The sequence below is a fragment of the Bos indicus genome, chromosome 12 (genome assembly GCF_029378745.1).
Source record: "Bos indicus isolate NIAB-ARS_2022 breed Sahiwal x Tharparkar chromosome 12, NIAB-ARS_B.indTharparkar_mat_pri_1.0, whole genome shotgun sequence".
Classification (NCBI taxonomy): Eukaryota; Metazoa; Chordata; class Mammalia; order Artiodactyla; family Bovidae; genus Bos; species Bos indicus.
This window is the reverse complement of record NC_091771.1, coordinates 16,522,804-16,548,466: the sequence shown is the minus strand read 5'-3', so window position 1 is coordinate 16,548,466 and position 25,663 is coordinate 16,522,804. Positions and strand designations below refer to the sequence as shown.

The 25,663-nt window shown below is 39.9% G+C and overlaps 1 protein-coding gene across 3 annotated transcripts in view; it reads right to left on the bottom strand.

The window, feature by feature from the left end:
- Positions 1-25,663, bottom strand: part of LRCH1 (leucine rich repeats and calponin homology domain containing 1) — a 215,279-nt gene that overhangs the window by 87,596 nt on the left and 102,020 nt on the right. For all 3 annotated transcript variants that reach the window (XM_070800077.1, XM_019971725.2, XM_070800076.1), the window contains exon 2: positions 19,712-19,856. In XM_070800077.1, the coding sequence (XP_070656178.1) occupies positions 19,712-19,856 (145 nt within the window). The remainder of the gene's footprint in view (positions 1-19,711; positions 19,857-25,663) is intronic.

Below are 25,663 nucleotides of genomic sequence, written 5' to 3'. Positions count from 1 at the left end.
CACCTAATCTGTACATAAAGGTTAAACCATACGCAACAGCACTAATGTGGCAAAGCAATGGGAGGGATCAAAAAGAACTTAATTAGGTTTTAGCCATGTATTTTATTTCCTGATTGCTAAAATTTCAGCCACTGGTAAAATATGGCTTCTTGTTTATTTTTTAGAAACGTAAGCCAATTAAAGATGACCATTCAAAGGCATGCTGTGGAGAACCAGGCCGGGCTATAAAATTTCATGCCAAAACAAACCAAGTTACTTGTTCTGGTCTGGAGAACCAGGACTAAAACATGTCATCACACAACTGACCTTTTCCCTCCCATCTTCTCTAAGATCCTGCCATTTTTCTGGAAAAACATGAATACTCAGGGATCATCATCTCTATTGACTACTTGGCTTCCAGGGCTTCCCAGGTGGAACTGGTGGTAAAGAATCTACCTGCTAATGCCAGGAGATGCAAGAGCCACGGTTTCGATTCCTGGGTCAGGAAGATCCCCTGGAAAAGGAAATGGCAACCCACTCCAGTATTCTTGCCTGAAAAATTCTATGGACAGAGGAGCTTGGTGGGCTGCAATCCATGGGGTCGCAAAGAGTCGGACACCACTGAACACACACACATTCCAAAAAGGAACAGAAATAATGATGTGAAATCACTAACCATCACAAACCTAGGAAGAAAATGTCACAGATTGCAGTGAAAGGACACAAAGAAAGCAGGGTCGGTTTTATGGTGATAACGCCCCAGGCTCACCAGACATGAGTCTCCGTGAAGGAAAGGAATAAACAAGGATGCAGGAGTTACTGTATAACTGCTTCTCTGAATGCACTGTCTGTGCCTGAACTGCAGTGAAGAACAGCTACTTCACTTGAGCCAAGTAAGCTTCCTCTTGCACAGAATACCTCTCTTAATTTTATGTTCTTTCTGCATACCCTGTTCCCCTTTCATCAAAGGCAGAGTAAATTTTTTTTCTGTTGTGCATATGACACTTGACTGTTAATTGTCTTCATGTCAACACAACAGTGAACAATACCCATAGAGAACGATTTCCTTTTTCCTGCTTGGTTCATTCTGAAAACCCACCACAGCAAAATTTCTCACCCTCACTTCCCCAAGTGACTTAATACTTCCCCTCTTTGCCAGCCCGCCCCCTTCATTCCCACCATCCTCATATGCCTGAGAAAATGACCAACAACAACAAGATCCTGGCTTTAAGTTGCCTGGAGATATCTTGGTCTACTTTAATTTTAAAAATATAAATTCTACAAATATAATTTAATTTTAGGAATATTTTATATGGTATTTTTAGATAGAAATTTGAAACTTTGTATGTGCATAAAATCTGGGAGTCTATATTTACATCTAACTTTGAAAGGAGTTCTGCTACCTACCACTTGAGGATGACAATCATTTGAAAACTTAAAATGCTGCAAAACTAGAAACTCAGAGTCACGGTTTCAAGTGAATCTTAAACCAGTTCTTGAACACTACACCAATCCATTTCACACCCTCCACATAAGGGCCATGCTTTGAGAAGGAAAAAGTGAACTTTAGTTAAAAGAAAAGGAAGAAACAAAAAACGAGCAACTAACGCAGTTCAAAATTCAGGCAAGTTGCTGCACCAGCCATTTCGCTGTGCATTTTTGCTGTGCATACCTGCACCATATTTGGCTTCTGCAACTGAACTGGTTTCCCACAATAACAGCCACCAGTCTCCTTTTGAGTATAAATAAACCCTTGCTTAAAATATTCTGGTTTCTGACACCCCTAATGGTTAGCAGCCACTACCGATGTCTGTAATTAGATTTCAGAGTACAGTTATTGATAAGTTGTCCCTTTCTCAGTTATATTTCCTCTCCTTTTTTCTAAGAGTTCTTCAATTCTAAAACAACAAGGCTCTAAAAACTATTCCTTAAAGTTTCCTCTATAATATTGATCGTGTCCTTCCTTCATTCTAAAATGGAGCTAAATGTTCAAAACCAAGGAAGCTTTGAATTTCAACGAGAACTCTACAACCTGACACTAGCAAGAACATTAATTGGCTGAACACCACCAGAGGCAACAACGCGGATTTGAGGTTTTAAGTATTAAGACTATAGAGGCCATAGCCTCCTGTAAAACACTGTTGCTGGCAAACGGGAAAATGACCCCTAAGTGGCTGGGAAAGATGTATCGGCACTGAAGAAAATTCTCCCACTTTCGAGAACCATCTTCCATGCAGAATGGACACCACCTTTCTGCTCCCAAGAAGGTGCGCCTCATTTACCTGCCTTCTCCTCTCTGCCACTCCACACCAAAACCAGGGAAATACATATATTTTTTTACTTTAGCATTTTTCCCTATTAAAAAAGAAAAGGCTATTGACACTGATTTAAATGAGAACTCCCAGATCAACTTTTACCCAGAGTTAACAAAACATATTCATAATGAAGTTTAAAGTGCTTGAACATCTTTATCATTTGAAGATGTGTGCCTCTCTATTTCCAGGAATTTTTGAATGTTTGATACAGGTAGACATGTAGGAATGTAAGTCTCTGTACACCCTTTTCTTCCCATGTGTCCTTCCAAGGAAGTGAGCCTTCAGAAAGCTTCCCTCATGACAGCCAATAATAATACAGTTTCACTTAACTGTTCTGCTGCTACTGCTAAGTCACTTCAGTCGTTTCCGACTCTGTGTGACCCCCATAGACAGCAGCCCACCAGGCTCCCCCTTCCCTTGGATTCTCCAGGCAAGAACACTGGAGTGGGTTGCCCTCTCCACTACTACTCAACAAATCAGTAACATAGCCTCATTACTAAAAATACTATAAAATCCACTTACTTTACTCAAATACTAGACCTTTACTACTATTTTTCTTAACCCACAATGGAACTCATTAGACAAAACATGCTACAAACTTCATTCAACAATTCAATGGACTTTTCTTACGCGGTTCTTACGGATAAGGCATTGTGCTGGGCAGGACAACTATCATCTTATCTATATTCACAGTAATCCTATAGTAAAAGTATCAAATCCCCTTACTTTTCAGACGGGGGGCTTCCCCTGTGGCTCAGTGGTAAAGAATCTGCCTGCCAACCCAGGAGACAAAGGAGACACGGGTCTGATCCCTGTGTCAGGAAAATCCCCTGAAAGAGAAAATAGCAACCCACTCCAGTATTCTTCCCTACTGCTGCACTGCTAAGTCACTTCAGTCGTGTCCGACTCTGTGCGACCCCATAGACGGCAGCCCACCAGGCTCCACCGTCCCTGGGATTCTCCAGGCAAGAACACTGGAGTGGGTTGCCATTTCCTTCTCCAATGCACAAACGTGAAAAGTGAAAGTGAAGTCACTCAGTCGTGTCTGACTCTTAGCGACCCCATGGACTGCAGCCTACCAGGCTCCTCCATCCATGGGATTTTCCAGGCAAGAGTACTGGAGTCGGGTATTCTTCCCTGGAGAATCCCAAAGACGGAGCCTGGCAGACTACAGTGTATGGGGTCGCAAAGAGTCACACACGACTGAGCAACTGAGCACATGGGCACACACTTTTCAGATACAAAGAGAATTTAAATCACTTGCTTCAAGGTGTCTAACTAATGAGTCACTCTGTGCTAAGAAATGAAATCAGGCGGGCTGGGCTTCAGGTCAAAGTCTGTGGTTTTCCCTCAACACAATATAGTCTCTGCTCATTTTACTTTGGAATAAAAAATAAAGGCAAACCACAGCAAAAGAGGCACAGATGTAAAGAAGAGACTTTTGGACTCTGTGGGAGAAGGCGAGGGTGGGATGATTTGAGAGAATAGCATTGAAACATGCATATTATCATATGTGAAACAGATCACCAGTCCAGGTTCAATGCATGGGACAGGGCACTCAGGGCTGGTGCACTGGGATGACCCAGAGGGATGGGATGGGGAGGGAGGTGGGAGGGGGGTTCAGGATGGGGGACACATGTACATCCATGGCTGATTCATGTCAATGTATGGCAAAAACCACTACAACACTGTAAAGAAATTAGCCTCCAGTTAAAATAAATTAATTAAAAAATAATAAAGGCAAACCAAGAAAGCAGTAGGAAAAGGCCTCTGAATTTTAAGCAAGATGGAGTGAGGTGCTAGGCTGGCGATTCAATAACTGGTTTTATATAAAAAGCAATGGAGCAAAGGGTCAAAGATTGTCTCTGAGATTCCAAGCTGGTGGGTGGGGGACTGGAGAAAAGCTGTAGGAGCATGGCCAGGAACCAGGTTCCAAATACACTGATTTGGGAAAGAAAAGAATAGGCTCAGTTTAACACATGTTGAATTTTGAGAGATGTCAAAAGACATCTAAGAAAAACTGGATTTTAGTCAACTGGGAAAATGAGGACTAGTGTTAAAATAAGTCAAAGTGACACAGAATGTACTGGACACACACACATAAGGCATGAGGTCTGAGAGACAAGATTCAGGGACCAAAGATGGAGTTTTGGGGAATCCTAGCATTTAGGTGCAGGAAGAGAAAGAACATCCAGACACAGGAATAGAGAAGAGATAGAAAGGAGGAGAAGAGTGGGCAGGAAAGCATGTGACCAAACCAAGGAAAGAAGATGCTATGGTGTCCAATGTTGAAAGGAATCCGGTTAGTTTCACACCTACTGAGTGCTGTGCTGCCTGAGTGCACTGATAAAATGTGAAATGTAAAGGAATCTTGAAGCGCAGCTCCTACCAAGACAGGCCACATCCTCCTGAGCTGTGATCCCCTACCTCCGACTTGAACGTGGATCAGGGATTTTAAGTGTTGGAGCAACCAATATTTCTTACTGCGTATAAAAATTCAGTGACTCTTAAAAATTTTACTGGACTATAGCGGCTTTACAGTGTTGTGTTAGTTTCTGCTGTACAGCAAAGTGAGTCAGCTATATGGATACATATATCCAGGCTTCCCAAGTGGCTCAGTGGGTAAAGAATCCGCCCACAGTACAGGAGACGTGGGTTCAACCCCTGGTCAGGAAGGCCCCCTGGAGGAGGGCATGGCAATCCACTCCAGTGTTCTTGCCTGGAGAATCCCCATGGACAGAGGAGCCTGGCAGGCTGCAGTCATGGGGTTGCAAAGAGTCAGACGCAACTGAAGCGACTGAGCATGAGCACAAGGAATAAAGAAAGCGAGACATCCTGTATAGGTCTTATCCTGTAAGGGGGAATGAAGGATTCCAGACTGGTGGTGATAACTCTTGAAACAAGTGTCTGCAGATTTGGGCACCGCTGTCAGATGCTCAAAGGCTGCCTCTGCCAAGGCCCTAGGCTGTTCTCTCCTGATCCTGAGGTCACAGGGTCTCTTACTGAGACTAACGCACCACAGGTATCAGTTTTCTCAAACTCCCTGAAGATCACCCATTTACATGACTGGCCACACAAAAGTGAAAGCAATGTGCTGCCTTCAAAACATTCCCACTATCTCTTTGGTCTTCCTCACCTACTACCTGCAAATGGCCTCTCACAGTCTAGAATACAGGATGTGAAAGAAGAAGTTTCCCAATCCCTACTGAACATCTCTTTATTTTTTTTCTTCTACCTATGAGTGCATGCATGCTCAGTCACTACAGTTGTGGCCTACTCTTTGCAACCTTCTGGACTACCAGGCTCCTTCGTACATGGGATTCTCCAGGCAAGAAAACTAGAGTGGTAATATAAATGCTTCAATGTTACTCTCTCAAATCATCCCACCCCCACCTTTTCCTACAGAGTCCAAAAGTCTGTTCTTTACATCTGTGTCTCTTCTGCTGTCTTGCGTATAGGGTCGTCATTCAGTTCAGTTCAGTTGCTCAGTTGTGTCCGACTCTTTGTGACCCCATGAATGCAGCACGCCAGGCCTCCCTGTCCGTCACCAACTCCTGAAATTTACTCAAATTCATGTCCATCAAGTCAGTGATGCCATCCAGCCATCTCATCCTCTGTCATCCCCTTCTCCTCCTGCCCCCAATCCCTCCCAGCATCAGAGTCTTTTCTAATGAGTCAGCTCTTCCCATGAAGTGGCCAAAGTATTGGAATTTCAGCTTCAGCATCAGTCCTTCCAATGAACACCCAGGGCTCATCTCCTTTAGGATGGACTGGTTGGATCTACTTGCAGTCCAAGGGACTCGGAAGAGTCTTCTCCAACACCACAGTTCAAAAGCATCAATTCTTTGGCACTTAGCCTTCTTCAGAGTCCAACTCTCACATCCATACATGACCACTGGAAAAACCATAGCCTTGACTAGATGAACCTTTGTTGGCAAAGTAATGTCTCTGACCATCTTTCAAAAACCACCACAATATTGCAAGGTAATTAGCCTCCAATTAAAATAAATAATAATAATAAAAAAGAATACTGGAGTGAGTTGTTATTTCCTCCTCCAGGTGATCTTCCCAATCCAGGGATTGAACCTGCATCTCCTGTGTCTCCTGCATGGCAGGCAGATTGCTTACTGCTGAGCCACCAGGAAAGCCCCTCTTCTACCTACAGTCCTGTTCAAATAGTTCACAGAGTGACACAGTTCTTGCACATGGCAATATAAATTACTTGGCGTATCAGAAAAAACTGTAAGTAATTTTGATACAGACATAAACTACGTGGGGGGTCTTGTCTAGCACATCCTTCCAGATGACCTCTGTCTTTCACTGACTTCAAGTTATTTTAGAACTCTGCAGAAATGATCATAGTGCAAATCATTTGCTCATAGAAATATAGACGAATCATGATGAGTGCAGAGGAGCTGCAACTGACTTCTGCCCTCCGGATACTGCCCAGCTTCGGAACTACTTGTCAATTCATGTCATCAAGTCCACTAGAGTTTGTGTGTATGTGTGTGTGCACACACTGAATTTTCCTTTAAACAAAATATAACGTTCAATCAGTTCTCCATCAATTACTGGGTTAAATAGAATCTTTCACAGATGTACATTTTACATTTGTATGAGAGTTATGATTTTATCTTTTTTTTAAAGAATTATCTTTAACAGGTGATTAGTGTTAACGAGAAGAAGTCTGGTGGTGTTTCACCAATAAAATCTCAGTACAGACAATTCAATTTAAAGACACAGCTGCTACAGACTTTTGGTCAAGGTGATTCTTTTCCTCATTATGTAATACAGAGCTCTCAGAAACTGAAAATATCCCCCCACCCCACTCCAGAGAAAGTTCAGTCTTACTAAGGAGCTCAGGAGAAGGAAACAAGCTTAAACCTGACTACTAGTGAGTGATGCACTTTTCACTCTTTGCACTTTTCAGTACTTGTTTGTTTCTCAAAATGAATTGCCTATTTTAATTAATCATTAATAATAAATACATACATATTTAAAATGTGCTAAATAAAGAATAAATCAGCCTGGGTGGCAGCTCTGTGAACACACTGTATGCTATAGTGTTTCCCAGGGCCTTTCTCTTCTCCACTCACATTTCATCTTATCTTTCAACATATCCAGTCCATACAGATTCTTTGGCCTCTGAACAAGACATCATTAAGGCATATGCTTTTTAACCTCATTCTCTTTGAGGCATGAGGTCAGTTCCTAAAGGGTTCTCTAGGTGATACAGCATTCTGCCAAATCAGTGTTTAGAAACAGATGTTCTGAACAGCACTTTCTAGGAGATGCTCATACACAGACCTCACCAAAGAAGGGGGCTTCCCTACAGCTCAGTGCAGGAGACCTGGGCTCGATCTCTGTCGGGAAGATCCCTTGAAGAAGGAAATGGCAAACTACTTCAGTCTTCTTACCTGGGAAATCCCATGGACAGAGGAGCCTGGTGGGCTGCAGTCCATGGGGTTGCAAAGAATCGGGCACAACTGAGTGACTAACACTCATCTTCACCAGAGAAAGGAGAAGAGTTCTGATAGTACGATACATGGACTTTTCTTAAGTAGGCGTACCTATTACCATCCAACAGAAGATTTTCCATAGAATGTATTTTTAGGAAATGCTGGTGGCTGAGTGGTAAAGAATCCACCTGCCAATGCAAGAGACGTGGATTCGATCCCTGGGTCTGAAAGATCTCCTGGAGTAGGAAGTTGCAGCCCATTCCAGTTTTCTTGCCTAGAAACTCCCAAGGACAGAAGACAGTGGCCAACTACAGTCCATGGGGTTGCAATGAGTCTGACACAACTCAGCGACTAAATAACAATCTTCTACTTACACCCTGATGGAGCTAATGGCATTCACTGTGGTTGGAACTAAGTAACTTCTTTTCTCCTAGGGAATTTGGCAAGCAGATTTTCTCTGGTTCTCTTATTCTCTTTTTATGAACAGAAGGACTACTCACTCAGTAGAATGGATCAATTTTCTTATATCATTTTCCCATCCCTTTCTGCGAAGGTTTGCCAGTTGCCAAATGGAGTTTCAGAAAAACACTGCCTGATTCCAGGAGGATAAGGTAGATAAACTGAGATTAAAAGATAACACAGTTCCACACAATCCAACTCTCAAAATGACCCAAAGCTTCTAGCTATTTGGATCTCACCATTCAGAGAATAAGCATAAGAAAAAAAGCAAGGGAGTTCCAGAAAAACATTTATTTCTGCTTTATTGACTAGGCCAAAGCCTTTGACTGTGTGGATCACAATAAACTGTGGAAAATTCTGAAAGAGATGGGAATACCAGACCACCTGACCTGCCTCTTGAGAAACCTATATGCATGTCAGGAAGCAACAGTTAGAACTGGACATGGAACAACAGACTGGTTCCAAATAGGAAAAGGAGTATGTCAAGGCTGTATATTGTCACCCTGCTTATTGAACTTATATGCAGAGTACATCATGAGAAACGCTGGGCTGGAAGAAGCACAAGCTGGAATCAAGATTGCCGGGAGAAATATCAATAACCTCAGATAGGCAGATGACACCACCCTTATGGCAGAAAGTGAAGAGGAACTAAAAAGCCTCTTGATGAAAGTGAAAGAGGAGAGTGAAAAAGTTGGCTTAAAGCTCAACATTCAGAAAACGAAGATCATGGCATCTGGTCCCATCACTTCATGGGAAATAGATGGGGAAACAGTGGAAACAGTGTCAGACTTTATTTTTTGAGCTCCAAAATCACTGCAGATGGTGACTGCAGCCATGAAATGAAAAGACGCTTACTCCTTGGAAGGAAAGTTATGACCAACCTAGATAGCATATTCAAAAGCAGAGACATTACTTTGCCAACAAAGGTTCATCTAGTCAAGGCTATGGTTTTTCCTGTGGTCATGTATGGATGTGAGAGTTGGACTGTGAAGAAGGCTGAGCGCCAAAGAATTGATGCTTTTGAACTGTGGTGTTGGAGAAGACTCTTGAGAGTCCCTTGGACTGCAAGGAGATCCAACCAGTCCATCCTAAAGGAGACCAGTACTGGGTGCTCATTGGAAGGACTGATGCTGAGGCTGAAACTCCAGTACTTTGGCCACCTCATGGGAAGAGTTGACTCATTGGAAAAGACTCTGATGCTGGGAGGGATTGGGGGCAGGAGAAGAAGGGGACGACAGAGGATGAGATGACTGGATGGCATCACTGACTCGATGCACAAGAGTTTGGGTGAACTCCAGGAGTTGGTGATGGACAGGGAGGCCTGGAATGCTACGATTCATGGGCTAGCAAAGAGTCGGACACGACTGAGCAACTGAACTGAATTCAGAGGGATCATCTCATGGCATCTGTTCTGACAGTCCATCTGTTCCAGAGAGTATAAACGTATTCCAAGAAATGACAGAGGACGAAATACAAAGCCTTACAGAATAAACTGCCCTCTTCATAATGAGTCCTCCTGAACCCTAAGCACCCAATCCCTCAACTCTTTGTAGATAAAGAACTACAGAATACATATTTTTCTTGACTTTATTTCTCATCCCTGAAAAAAATGTCATTTGAGACTATTACATACGCTGAAACTCTTGGCTACATTATTTTATCAACATTTCTCCTTCCTAAGTTCTCACAGCACAAGCATTCTGTTCAGAAATAGGATAATATTTTTAACACCATATTCTGCAATGTTTTAGCCACTATAGCATACATTTTATTACTTTTGAACACAAAGTGATGCATTTAGACCTGGATTGGGAAGCTGAGGAAACCAATACTGTGTCTCTTTTTCTCAAAAACAACTCTTAACAAAAATTTTATTTATCCAGTTACTGTAATTGTTACTGCAAGCAAGTAAGAACGCAAAGAGAACCAAAGTGAAACCCTGGGTTGGCCACTAGACCTCCAAACTGCAGTCAAAACCTACTTCCTTAAAGCCCTAATTTCAGGGAAGAAAGTATGGAGGATGCCGAAAAGATTAAAAAAAAAGGGGGGGGGGAGGACAGAGTTCAACAAAGACAAGATTGAAGATTAGGAAGTCAAATTGTCACAAACTTCAATATAAAGCCAAAAGGAACAAGACTAGTTCTCATCAAGTTTTATAATTAAAAAAAAAAAAAAACTCAAAGAAATTCAGTACCATAGAGTCCTCCACAAATGAATGAGTTTTGTTCCAAAAGTGCATTCCTGAGTCTAATTTGTTCCTAAGACCAATAAAGTTAGCCTGGGTACCCAGCTAACACAATTGGCTATATGGTACTGCATTGTAATAGGCTTGCAGTACCTTTCACATAAATAATACATAAAAAACAAACACAAAAAAGAAAACATTTTTAATCTTACAGTACAGTACCTTGAAAATAAAGGAGTACAGTACAACAGCTGGCATACGGGGGCTGGCATCGAGTAAGCAGGAAGGAGGAGCTACAAACTTGAGGAGGGGAGGAGGCGGGAGATGCTAGTACCGTACTCTATACAACACTGAACAGTACACAAAATTGCAACCATCTGTAGAGGATGCACGCACGTGACAATGTACCCCAGACACACAACCGATTTACGTGACTGAACATGCGAACACAAGTTCATACGCTTGAAAGTTTGTAACTTGAAGTTTTGCACTTAGGGAGCTTACTGTATCGATTTGTTTTTAGGCAACCAACAAAGTACACCACTGGAAGCAGAAGACAGTGCATCAGGTTTCACTAATGAGTCAAAATGCACAGTTCTTATGCCATGCATCTCAATCACTAAGACTCTTTTCCATTACGGAACCTCATGGTGCTACCATTTTTCCTGCTTTCACAGTATTACTGCACTTTCACTCTTGATATGTTAAAGGCATATTCATGCTTAAAAAATATTACCCAAATATAAAGAAATGAGAACTAACAAAGAGACTAAAAATGTGAGAGAATGAGAGGTCTAACATATAACCAACAGGGAGTACACTAAAAAAATAGAAGTAACAGAGAAATAGAGGAAGGTGCAGTATTTAAAAAGGTAATAACTATTTTTTGTTTTTAGAATTGATGAAAGACATGAATCTTTAGACTTAGGAAGCAAAATTAAGTGTACAGTCAGATAAATCAAAATAATATCTCTGTGCATATCATAGCATAAAGTGCAGAAACACCAAAGACAAAGATATGAGAAGAAATCAAAGGAAAAAATATAGAAGATTTTCTACAAACTTAAAACATAGTAAAACAGAGGCCAGAAAATCTAATATCTTTGAAACACAATAGAAAACAGCTGTCAACTTAAAACTTTATATTAGTACAAATGAAAATTTTGTACAAATAGTTGAATCTTAAAAATGAGTAAAGAAAGCCATTTCAGAAGAAGACTGCACTTATATCCTCTCAGTGAATGCACTACTGAAGAATGCACGTTATAAGAGGAAACCCCTAAATAAATGAGATGCAAAAGCAACAGGAAGTTACACTTAGTGGGTTTACTAGAATCCAGTCCATAGCACTTAGCATACATTCCTTCCAAGTTCATGTGGAATATTTACAAAATTAACTATGCGTGGGCTATAGAGCAAATACCAACCAACCTAAAGAAACAATGTCAAACAAAACATCCTCCAAATGTAATGCAATTAAAAATCAATTTTAAAAGCCAACTATTAAAATCTGCTCTATAGAAAACTCATGGGTCAAAAATGAAACACGGGAAATCAGAAATGATTTAGGAGTGATTTTTTTAAATACTATATATCAAAACTTCTGGGAATCACCAAAACTTTAGTGCTAAAACATTAAAAACAGAGAAACCCATGGCCTTAAATGCTCCTATAAGAAAAGAACAATAACTGGAAACTCCATAAATTAAAAGACTAAAGCTATTAGAAAGTAGACCAAAGGAAATATGACAGTATCAGAAATTCATGGAAAAGAAAATATCAAAAGAGTTGGTCATTGAAATTTTAAAACATACACAAAAAACAAACTTCTGAAAATAATAAATAAAGGGAAAAAGAAAGGCACAAATTTATAGGCATTAAAAAACTTTAAAGCATGGATATAGTAGCATGAATATTTTTAATTCCCTTATTTAAATATTTAGGTTGGCCTACTGGAAAATTCTCTATGTTTTAATTCATAAACTATGTTTACAATTCTGAAATGGTCCAAAGGGCATGGACTGCAGCAGAGCACAGTATCAAACAAGATGGCAATGGGGGAAGTGCTGAGCAAATAGTAAAGGCCACAGAAATAAGCTTCCCTAATTCCCACGATTCTTATTTACGAAATAATGTGTTTTAGGGATGCATCACTTTCCTATTTCCCATCTCAAGTAAAGAGCTATTGAAGGGCTCAAATATGACAGTGTAACAGCTCATATTTAGCTATTAAGAATTGATGAGGTAGAGGTGATGATGACAATGGTGAAAGTTTTTCCAGACTTCCACACCTCCTTTCACATGTTTACGTTCTGTTTTTCTTCCTTTTCCTCTCTTCATCTACGACACTTGTTTTAAGACTTGGAAAACTGTAACATTCTTGGAGGAACTATAAGCTTGTTGTTGATGAAATGGCAATGTTTCAAAGAGCTTTGGTCCATCCAATGAGAAATAGAAATGTAATTTGCAGCGTGTTCATTTGGGGCTTGCAGGAAAAACGTTGAGAATGAACATAAACAGGAAAATTTATACAGTACATTGGGAGAGAGTGTTCATCCTATTTTCAGAAAGCAAATCTGCAGCACAAAGATCTTAGAGGTTTTATTAAGATCAGAAGCAGAACTGAAAACAAACCCAACAAATTCTGACAGCAGTCTAGCTGTCATAAGCCATAATGCCCCTTTTGTGTTCCTCTGGTTTTTTTTTCCATACAAACACTGATCTAAAACCACGTCTGTGATCAGGCGATACGTAGAATGGAAAAATCCCTTATGGAAGTCTTGCCAAGCTTAGGCTATACTAACAGGAATGGAGTCTGATAAGAAACACCTATTATGAACATATTCACACTTAATAAAGCCCTTCAACTACCAATGCTAATAACTTTCCCGGCACAATAATTTATAAATATGAACTAAAATTTTTAAGGGCTGTTGCCTAAAGGTTCCACCTTAAAGACAAATGCCCAGTAAGCGCATTAGAAAAGGCAAGGCTTCAACCCCAAGCTGCTGCTCCTGCGATGGGTAACTCTGATGACCACTTTCTACTCCAGCAGTCTGTGGAAAATAGTTTCAAATTTTAAGATGATACTTCCAAATTCCAACACGGTTTATTGTATTTTGGTGTCTTCCTGATGATCAGTCATTTCACAAAGCACAACCTAGTTACCAAAGGCAAGTTCCAAATATATACATATGCTATGCTGTCACTTCAGTCGTTTCTGACTCTGTGCGACCCCACAGACGGCAGCCCACCAGGCTCCCCCATCCCTGGGATTCTCCAGGCAAGAACACTGGAGTGGGCTGCCATTTCCTTCTCCAATGCATGAAAGTGAAAAGTGAAAGTGAAGTCGCTCAGTCGTGTCCGACTCTTATCGACCCCATGGATTGCAGCCTAACAGGCTCCTCCATCCATGGGATTTTCCAAACAAGAGTACTGGAGTAGGGTACCATTGCCTTCTCTGAAATATATATATATATACACACACATATATGTGTGTGTGTGTGTGTGTGTGTATACACATATATATGTGTGTGTGTATACGTATGTATGTATGTGTATATATATATATATATATATATATATATACACATACCTAAATATTCTCCTTTCCCCTTTGAACCAGATGTGATTTTCGTAAAAGAGCAATACAAGTCTGAATGAGGAAAAACTCCTATGATCTTCATAAAAGAAAGAGTGATACAAGCTTGAATGAGCAAAACTCCTCTCCTTTTTCCAGTTTAAGAAGACATCACCCATTTTCTCTGTTTCTAGAAAGACAAAAATACTATCCTATAATTGAGAGATTCTTCAGGAAGGTCAATGCAAGGAGAAGCTGTGTTTCTCAGGGATAAAATTAAGATTCTGAGAAACAATGAAATTAGTTTTTGTTCATAACAAAAATTATAAAATCTATGCTTTCTAAGGCAAACCTAGGATGCAGGATGCTTCCCCCAAGTCCTTCAAATAGAGAGCTACAGTCTGAGGATTAAAGATTATTCTCCAAATGAGCCCCCAAAGGAATGTGGGGATACAGGTTATATACAGCCATCAGGAAGTTGGCTCTTTCTGCACATTGTTAAGCAGCCAAAAAGGATGCCAGGCTTCAGAAAAAGCAGCCAATAAAGATTCCTTGTATGGCGTGATAACATTCTGCTCAAGAGACGGCCCCCCTTCTTTACAGGCAATACCTAAGATGCTGGCAGAGAAAGGGGCTTCTAATGAATAAACCAGCTCCTGGCTCTGCACGTTTCACCCCAGAACAGTAAAACCACTAACCAAGAGTTCTGGAAACGCTATGATCAAATGCTGTGAAGAATGTGCCTTTTGGGGGCAGCTTCTGCTCCCCCAAATCTCTGAGATGAAACGTTGAAGCTAAGCTCCCTATTCTTAGTTTCATTCACAACACCCAGACACTTGCCAAAAGCTTTTCTGCTCTGTGTTCTTCTAAAAACTTTCTAAGGTACATTTTCTTCATGAGTCTCATCAACAACAACCTCTCCAACTGCTTAAAATAGGTCTTACACTTTGTGAGGTCTTCCCGTGTACCAGGTTCAAAGTGTTTGTTCCGATATAGGAACAAGTCTTGTTTAATCACTGGTATTGTTCTTGGCCACATTTCTTGGATTAAGACGCTTTCTAACAGGAGAAGACACAGTGGCACGTACATTAAATCAACATAACCTTCTGTTGTAAACACCAAGAAGAAAAGATTACAAGCCCAGTTTCTTCAAAGGACACTACATAAACAGCAATAAAGTAATGTTTTCCACAAACAGGACATTTCTACGGCGAGATCAAAAAATAGGAAACGCTGAAGTGTTTTTAACTGTGTTTTACAGTAAAGGTTTTCTTTCCATGTATTAATTAAACCCATCGCTAGTCTAAGATGGGACTGGGTTGCTGGCACCAAACAGCCATTTGACATTTAAAGATAATGTCGCTGAGAGATCCTACCAGCCAAGAAGCTGCAGATGCAGTGACACACCACCATCATCACCTCTATTGTCATCATCACAACACCATCAAATATCTATGACTGTTCACTCGGATGGAATATGCAATGCATCCCAGAGGGCGTCATCAATTTTGAATGGTTCCCATACATTCAAAGTGGCTTCACAGGACACGTCTCTTGTTTTAGAACACACAAAAATCAGCAATTTCTCCACGTGATTTATTTTAAAAAAGAAAACAATTAAAAATACAGTGAGACCATGTCTAATGTTATGCACAGCAACATGAAATCTGTGGAATCTGAAAAGCAGCTTCTCTGTGCTATTTTTTTGAGCAGCACTTTCTTTCTAGTCCTAAGTGTACTATGGAAAAGAAAGTATTTGGGGTATTTATTGATATAGTCAGCTGAACTTGCCTATCCGTTAAAGCTATTTCAGACCGTCCTACATCTGACCCAGTCTACAGTGTGCACTCAAAAGTAATTTACAGGATTTTCTTAATTTTCTGAAATGTATACTGACTTCCCCAACACATCTAAATTAGCTACAGTTTAGATTAAATGCTTAATTTGATTAAATGCTTCTATCTAGAATATATCTTTTCAGATGCTGTATGATACCACTTGTATGTGGAATCTAAAACTAGGGAACATAATGAAAAAGAAACCAATTCACAGATACGGAAAACAAACTAGTGGTTGCCAGTGGAAGAGGGCATGGGGAGGGGCATTACGGGACTGGGAGATTGAGAGCTACCAACTATTGGGTTGGCCAAAAAGTCCGTTCAGGTTCTTCTGTACCATCTTGCAGGAAAACCCAAACAAACTTCTTGGCCAACCCAATATTATGTATAAAATAAATAAGCATGACTTTCTCAGTGGTCCAGAGGTTGAGACTCCAAGCTCCCAATGCAGGGGGCCTGGGTTCAATCCCTAGTCAGGGAACTATACCTCACGTGCCTAAGAACCCGCACATGGCAACAAAGATCCCGTATGTTGCAACCAAGACCCAGCACAGCCAAATAAACAAGGTTTAGAAAATAAAAAAGCCATGAGGATATATTTTACCACACAGGGAATATAGCCAATATTTTATAATAACTATAAATGGAACGTAACATTTAAAAATTGTGACTATGTTGTATACTTGTAACATCTAATACTGTACATCAACTATACTTCAACTAAAAAATAATCAATTAGATAGATGGCCTATTAAAAAAAGAGCTTTTCTCGTTGGCATAATATTCAATTTGTAACTATCACACACACACACACAAAAGCCTGGACTGAAAGGGGATCAGCAGCTGTCCTACAAAGCAGTACTTTGTGCAGCATCCTGAGCATCTTGCCTCTTTTCCTAATATGTGGATTGGCAGCTTCTCTCTGAAGGCCAGGAGTCAATAGAATCCTACCATGCCTCTTCACCACACCCATTCATTTTATTTTGTTGACTTAAGTTTTCAGGAGAAAGACACGAAAAGGCCACAGTGCCCAACCCTGGTTGTTGTGAAGGGGACATCTGTCATGATCACAGACAAACACAACATTCTACATTCCTTCTGGTTACCAGCTGCCTTCAGAGTCGGAGTGGTGGTGGCTGGGAGTGGAGATGGTAGCCTGAAGACAGGGAGAACTCACACAAACAACACTATTATCATGGGATGTCATTACTCAACATCTCTTAGAAGACTTACAATTTAACTAGATGCCACTGGCATCTTCTATATATTATTGTATTACACATTTATAGATAAACAGATGTGACAGTCACCCACCATTTCAGAAGCTACAAATAAACCATTTAGGCAAATTTAACATTCTACCTCAAATCTCTCCCACAAAGAAAAACTCAGTACAAAGGTCTTATTCCTAGAATTTTCATTTCAAAAATCTAATAATCAAACAGGAGTTAGAGGCCTTATAAATGAATAGAAAAGATGACCATCTCCTGCTCACTTTAAAAATTGCCCTGTGTTGCTATTTTAGGTGACATTCTTAAAGTAAATGTGATAGAAGTCACCAAAGATAATCACATATGTACATATAGCACCATTTTAGATGAGACACATACATTTTTCATATACCTTGACATATTAAGAGTATCTCTGAAAAGTAAGAGATATATTTTTTCTTACTTTCATCCATTTATTTATCAATTCCTTTGAAGAGCTATGATTCAACACTAGAGAAAATGTCCTAAAAGATGGTAATATTAAAGTAGGAAATGTGAGCAAAGAAAACCAAAACAAAATAAAAATGACCTATATAAATGATTCCTGGGTTGGAAAGATACCCTGGAGAAGGAAATGGCAACCCACTCCAGTATTCTTGCCTGGAGAATCCCATGGACAGAGGAGCCTTGTGGGCTACAGTCTATGGGGTTGTAAGAGTTGGACACGACTTAGTGACTAAACCACCACCATATAAATGGGACCAAAAATAGAGAAATTAAATCCAGTGAGAAATGAAACCATTATCAGAAGAAAACGAAGTTTAAAAAGTTGGGTGCTTAATGACCCCTTTATTTCTTTTCTTTCTTTTACCTAGAAATACGTCACAAAACTTTGTTTACAATATGCCAAACACAACTTCAACCATTAACAGTTCCAATAAATTCTCTCTGTTCTTAATTGAAAGACTCCTGAGATTCATATTCCATACAGTCTTTCTACCATCTGAGAACAGTAACATTATTCTACCTTCAACTAGCCTCAACATAAAAATCATCCTATCAAAAACAATTTTATTACTGCTTTTAAAGCAAAATATAAATGCTGAGATTAGATTCCCTAGTATTTGTAGAATTTTATAGTTTATATCATGCCAGAAGAAATACGTCATCTGTTACCCCAAGGTTTCTCAGTGTGTATATATATATATATTTAATACTGTACAACAATGCAAAGTTAAATCTATTTAATTGTTGAAAGCAGGCTGCTGGCGGTGAAAGTATCAGGAGTAGGTCAGTAAAATAAACAGACCAACGACATATGCTCTTGGGTTATTTCCCCTATGTGGGCTGGGACTAGAAGACAGATGTTTTAGGGAGATAATAAGCCATGTCTATAGACATCACTATGCTGGCTCCATCAGGCAATTCCAGGTAATTAATACTCTGCTGCAGCAGAAATGGTATGAATGGTTCTTACACAAGAAAACTCAAATGAACTAGAAACCTGGAAAAAATGAAAGTTGGCTCTGTTGAGCTTCTAGTAGTAATAATAATAATAGTTTACATTTTATTTACCAAAAATGAAATAAAGGCCACTTAAAAACATGGCTAGGATTTATTTTTCACTCCCAAGGGAAAAGATATACAGTCCTAATGAAATGCAAAGGAAGCCCATTTTTGACAACAAAGAAAGCTGCAGAAGATTTCTAACCATCAGTGGTAAACCAAACCAAACAAATAAAAACCCTAAAATATAAATGACATTATTCTCTATCATAAATTAATACTATACCTGGTTTACTGGGAATCTTGCACTTTGAAGGCTGCATATTTGTTTCACAGCACAAACCCTGCTAGTCAGGCGCTATCCTTTGCAGAGTAAGATAATGCAACTGACAAGAGTGATGGCTGCTCAGGCTTGAACTCTGCAACTTTGTTTTAATAGTAGAGACAGACTTGATAGAACAGCTCCCCCTCTTGCCTGATATCCCAGATGTGAGCCAGGATTTAAGTATCAAGGAGTCAAAATCAGGCCAGAAAAGCTGACAGTCACAGCAGCGAAAGTCTAAAAGCTAGGCCTTAAAACTCTTAGTTTTCTTAACTTCAGGGCTACTCAGTACATTAATAGGTTACACTGTGTTGTGGTTAATCAGAGAGTCAGTACAGACCACTGACCCAAACTCAGCAAACACTGACCTAATTTAATGGGCTAAAGACAGCAAAGTCCTATCTTGCTAGAGTGGCTCAGTGTTCCTCCTCAGCTTTCTCTAGTGACCTAAGGTGAACAGGTTCAGTCAACTGTGGGTAGCAAATCCAATGTTTCCAATAATCTCCAAAACCAGGAAGGTCCTAATCTGCCTCAACCATCAATCCTTTCTCACTTCCTTCAGCCTTCCTCCTCCAAAATCTACATCAATATCCGAAGAAAACAGACCAACAACCTTCCAAGTATCAAACAAAAAGTATAAATGATGCTGTATCAATTATCTTAAGAAGCCAAACATCTTGCCCTATTGACATTGAGAAGTCGAGCACCAAAAACAATAATAATGGCACTATAAATGTATTATAAAAGATATTTCTTCAATAATCTTCATGTGATTTATTTCAAAGGGTGATCAGAAAAGATCAGAGAGAAAAAAACTGACAGAAATGCAAGTGATCTTTTTTCTTTTTTAAACCTACCTTAAATTTAAGTAAGTCAGCATCTGTAGATTAATGATGGCCTCCGGAATGACTCTGATACAATTATGATACAGATTAAGAATTTCCAGTGATACAAAATGGCACAACTCCATTGGAACTTCAACCAGTCTGTTTTTAGATAAATCTAAGAGAAAAGGAAAGAATATTTTGTCAATATATCTTCAACATAATCCAATACAATCTTATCAACTATCAATACCTTTTCTTTAACAAAGTTTAAAATAAATATTATAATCTAAATTTAGATCAACATTATTTTTTGTACCACTCTTACTACAGAGTTGTGATTCCCATTTCCTAGCATTATAGCCCAATTCATATAGAAGAACAAAAATACTACTGAAACAGTTTTAGCTCTCTATATCAGTTTGTAAATTCAGGCCAGGTACAGGGTAACTGAATCAATATTTACTTTTTTCTCCATCTGAAAATGGTTTCTCCCCCAGATGAGTATGTAAATCGAATCCTTTAATATATCTGAATACACATTTGCCTTAATATTTAAACTATTTAATTCAATTTTGCATTCATAACATATTGTCTCTGAACATGTCTTTTATACCTTTTCCAAACACACAGTAGATACTAAACAAGTATTTCATTCACCAGAATTACTAAGTACCTCAATGTACTAGACAACTCTGTTGTCTGTTAAGGATGGATACCGTGTCTGCTGCATGATCTGCGGTAAAACTGGCTCCCTTGGCCAAGTGTACCAAAGACAGTACCAGTGGGGACTTCTCTGGTGGCCCACTAGCTAAGACTCTGTGCTCCCCATGCAGGGGGCCCAGGTTCCACCCCTGGTCAGGGAACGAGCTCCCACATGCCACAACTGAGAGTTCACATGCTGAACTAAGACTCCACGGAGCCAAATAAACAAATGAATAAATAAAGAGCATCTAAAATAAAGAGTAATAACAGTCTACACAGTAATATAAACATACAATTGACAGCATCACCATCTCAACAATAAAAATGTGGAATAGTCCTTAATGTCCAAATCTAGGAATGGTATACATGACTGTAAAATGCCATAAAACACTGAATACAAACAAGAACTGCCACTCTTGAAACAGTAATCAACAGTAACAAATCACCTCGCCCTTAGTTAGGCAGGACTTAATCAGTAAGAACTGAAAATGTTCAGTAAATAACATTTCAGATTTACTTAAGGAATCACACTATATGTTGTGTATACTAATGAAACACAAATCAAAAACCTACCTCCCCAACTGACCTTCCAATAGATAAACACATAAATAAACAAAAGCAGGTTAGATGTCTTCAGAGGAAGAATTCTGGGAAAATTTTAAGGGACAATTCTGATCATATTTAAACCATTTCAAACCATGTGATAGGAAAGAAAGTTTTCAAATTCTTATTTAAATAGTAACAGATGATACTGATATAATCATCTAACAAAAAAGTACACAACAAGAAAACTACAGATGAATCTCCTTTCTAAATACATGTGTGAATCTAAATTTAAAAAGAGTCAACAGAATTAAACACTTACCTAAAAAGATTAACATATTAGGTTCAAGTAGGATTCATTCTAGAAACATCAGTATTTTCTAAATTATCTAAACATGTCATCAAATAAAGAGTGATACATGAAATAGTATATGATCACCTCTCCTCTTAACTTCTTTCTTTCCCTTCTCCTATGAGTCACATTACAATAAACATCTTTTAAGGTCTCTGAGAGTTTCAATAGGAAAGTCACATGCAAAACTATTAGCTGTCCAGGATCTGGCCTACAGGATCACCCTAATCCTTTAACTGAGCTATTCTGGATTTTTCCAGTTCTTTCTTTTGAGAGTATTATTGATTATAAATAAAGGTATAAGGTGTTAACAGTGAGCACATGAATGCCCAGACTACAATGAACAGACCAAATGAACAGACCTCCGTGTCCAGAGTTAGTGAGAATTTACCTATGTAACACGCCCTTTTCATCCTGGGTTTGGGTTCCAGTTTCTGCGTTAAAAGGGAAGAAATAACAAAACCTACATGGAGCTTAGACTCTTTCAATCCCTATAGAGAAACAGTTGCCTAGGTTAATTTAAAACAAAACTGAAATACAGAAAAATTACAAGTTTTCCTATCCTATTTGTTTAGATTCACTATCCAAATGATAAATTATTGACGGATTCATCAAAATTTACTAAGTACATGGTTTCTGCAGAAAAGAAAAACACAGAGGACTACTTTTTTTTTTAAGTTTATAATTTGATAGATAAAAGGAGGCAAACCCTCAACTATAAGGTAAAAGGTTCCAATTGGGCTTAAAAAAAAAAAAAAAAAGATAGAAATAAAGAGGTAAAATCCAGGTGGGTATTTGTTATCACCCCTTTGAGCGCTCCCACTGAGCCAGACACCGTATCTGGAGCTTTGCGTCTAGTAACTCATTTAAACCAATGCAAGGAGCACCACCAACCTACAGATGAGTAAACTAGGCTCAGAAAGCTTCTGTGACTTGCCCAAAGCCACAGAAATCAGTAACCATATTCACAGCTAAGTATGTCTAACTCCAAGGCTGACCAAGTTCCCCACCCTTTCTCCTTGGAGCAATGGCCAGATCATGTATCCCACAGCTAGATTATTAGGAAGATATGGCGATTAAATCTTCACTGCATTTTCATTTGTCCAAAATACAATAAAAATCAAGTCAACAACATGTTCTGTGTAAAAACCCAGAGGACAAGAAAGTTAGAAACATTACATTCAAAAAAGAAAGTACTGAAAACAATGGCACCTGATGGACTAAATTCTGGAAGTGGTTACAGGAAACTTGGTGAGTAGAAACTGGCTTAAACTGCCAATTATCCTAATCTTATATAAGCACTCTGTTTCACTGAAGGGTTTAGAATGAGTTTTCAAATACGTCACTTATTTTTTCCTACTTGGATCTGAATATCATCTCAGTTCAGTTCAGTTCAGTCGCTCAGTCGTGTCCGACTCTTTGCGACCCCATGAATCGCAGCACGCCAGGCCTCCCTGTCCATCGCCAACTCCCAGAATTCACTCAGACTCATGACCATTGAGTCAGTGATGCTATCCAGCCATCTCATCCTCTGTCGTCCCCTTCTCCTCCTGCCCCCAATCCCTCCCAGCATCAGAGTCTTTTCCAATGAGTCTCAACTAGCTTTCTTATTGGAAGAAAGAGGGTACAAAAAAAAAAGGAACAGGTTTGCTTTCCTATGATTTACTGAGGCTCCTGCAGACATTATTTTGTACCCTTGGGCATCCACTAACTCACCATGGGAAAGATGCCCAGAATGGCTGGGAAAGTCAGTCTGGATTAAGACATTTTGACTTTGATAATCCAGAGTGGATAATCTGATTATAAACAATGGGGAAAAATGTCATACAAATTGGTTCAAAAATTTTCCTGTCAGCTGAAAACAAAAATAAAATATGGTCTGAACCGTCTTTAAAAACAAAAGAACCAAAAACAAACAAAAACAAAACACACAAGAAGGAAGAAGAGAAAGAAATCCAGGATTTAGCTGTAATTAAAGTCATGAGCAGACAGTTCAGGGTGCCCACACAGACGTGAGTGTCTCTAACTGGGACTCTTAGAGGGCAGATCCTTGCCGGAGGCAGAGAGAAACAAAGCAGGAGCCAGGCAGTTGTAGTAATATTTACAGACAGACGGGAAGAATAAGAGTTCACAGATAACAGGCAAGTGTTAAGAATGCAATTTGTATCTTTATTTTGAAATACAACCCAAACCAGTTTGGGCAAATGAATCAGGAGCTGTGAAAAGTCCAGTAAGTTCTGAATGATAGAAATATGTCAGTTCTTAAACTCGAGATAAACAGGGATGAAGAATTTGTGTTTATTTTTCTTGTGTGCTGCTCTAATTCTGTTATAAATACATGGAGCTATGAATGAAGCCACTTAAGAAATCTTTTCCTAAATAAAATATCTTCCTAGTATATCTCAACTGCGTTAGTATACTGGGATCACTTAGAAAGAAGGCTTTTAAAAATCCTGAAGCCTGGGGTCCATGGCCAGAAGTATCAGGGTGTGATTTGGGCATCCCTGGATGGCTAGTTGATCCCCACTATCCCTTTATTTTCAGACTTTATTTTCTTGGGCTCCAAAATCACTGCAGATGGTGATTGCAGCCATTAAATTAAAAGACGCTTGCTCCTTGGAAGAAAAGCTATGAAAAACCTAGACAGCATAATAAAAAGCAGAGACATTACTTGGCCAACAAAAGTCCGTCTAGTCAAAGCTATAGTTTTTCCAGTAGTCACGTATGGATGTGAGAGCTGAACCATAAAGAAAGCTGAGCACCGAAGAACTAATGCTTTTGAACTGTGGAGCTGGAGAAGACTCTTGAGAGTCCCTTGGACTGCAAGGAGATCAAACAGTCAATCCTAAAGGAAATCAATCCTGAATATTCACTGGAAGGACTGATGCTGAAGCTGAAGCTCCAATACTTTGGCGACCTGATGCAAAGAGCCAACTCATTAGAAAAGACCCTGACTCTGGGAAAGACTGAAGGCAGAAGGGGACGACAGAGGAAGAGATGGTTGGATGGCATCACTGACTTGATAGACACGAGTTTGAGCAAGCTCCAGGAGATGGTGAAGGACAGGGAAGCTTGGTGTGCTGCAATCCATGGGGTCGCAAAGAGTCAGACACGACTGAACCACTGAACAACAGTGATCCCAAGGCAAACACAGGTGATCCACCCTCTCAGCTTCCTATCTAAACCAAGACCCACCAACAGGTGGCGCTCTCCTAGAGGCAAGTGGTTGGGTCTGGGAAGAGTCTGATTTAGACAACAGTCTTGGGAAAGAAAACCGCACCAATTCAGTTTGATTAGATTCTTAGTCTAAATTCCAGCTCAACTAGTTCCAGATATGATTGGAGCGACAAAAATCCGATCTGCAATGGAGTTTTACATATCATCATCAGTTGGCTATGATCATAGAAAATTAGGATTTTTTTTTTCTTGTTGAATCTTCACCATAACCTAAGAAAGCAGGTGCAATGATCACTCCCAGTATGTGTGGATACTGAGGCCCAGAGAGGTTATGCAATTTGCCTCAGGACACAGAGCTAGTAAGTGGCAGAGGCAAGAACTAAACCAGCAGGCAGGACACCAAAGCCCTGTTTTCAAACATCACTGATTCAGCCTCGTAGGACTGCAGCTAGGGAAGGTCAGTTGTTCTTGTGGGGTATCTCTAATTTAAAAAATAATAAAAACAGATCCATTTTTTTTCTTTAAAAAAAAAAAAAATCCATTTCTGATACCTGGTGAGGAGGCATGAAATGATGTCAAAGCTCTGGACTAGAAGTAAGTGATTTTGACCAGGTCCTAATATCTTCTCCAGTGAGATGAGCCTGTGTCATCAGGGCCTGGTTGCCCATCCCGAGCCGGATTCAGTCCGTTCTTGCTGGAAACCTGCCCAGGGGCCTCAGCCTGCCCTGGGGAGCGGGGTCGACTGCAGCTCTGGGCAAACGGCCGGGCAGCAAACCGGAACCCCAGAACCACGTCCTCCCCGCGTCCGCTTCTTAATTGAAGCGTTCACATGAGAGCAGGGCAGCCAGAAATAAAACAATACGTTTCGCTCGGGCCAAAACAAGCTCTGCGAAGCCCTAAAATAAAGTAGCCAAATGAATAAAAATAAGCAGAGGAGCGTAGGAAAACAGTCAATGGAATCTGGTGTGCAGTCAGCACCCTCGGAGGCACGGTGTTGTTTTTGTATAAAAAAGGAAAGTTGTGCCTTGGGAGGGGCTGGATGACCCCCCCCCACCAGCCGCACCCCTCCAACAACAACATCCTGAGTGATCAGCCACCACAGCCACGAGCAGAAGGCTGACAGACCAGGACAGCTGGGAACCTCATTTGCAACATCCGTGCTTTCTGGTCTAAAGGAAAGGCCTGTTGGAGTCCAGTCATGCCCAGTT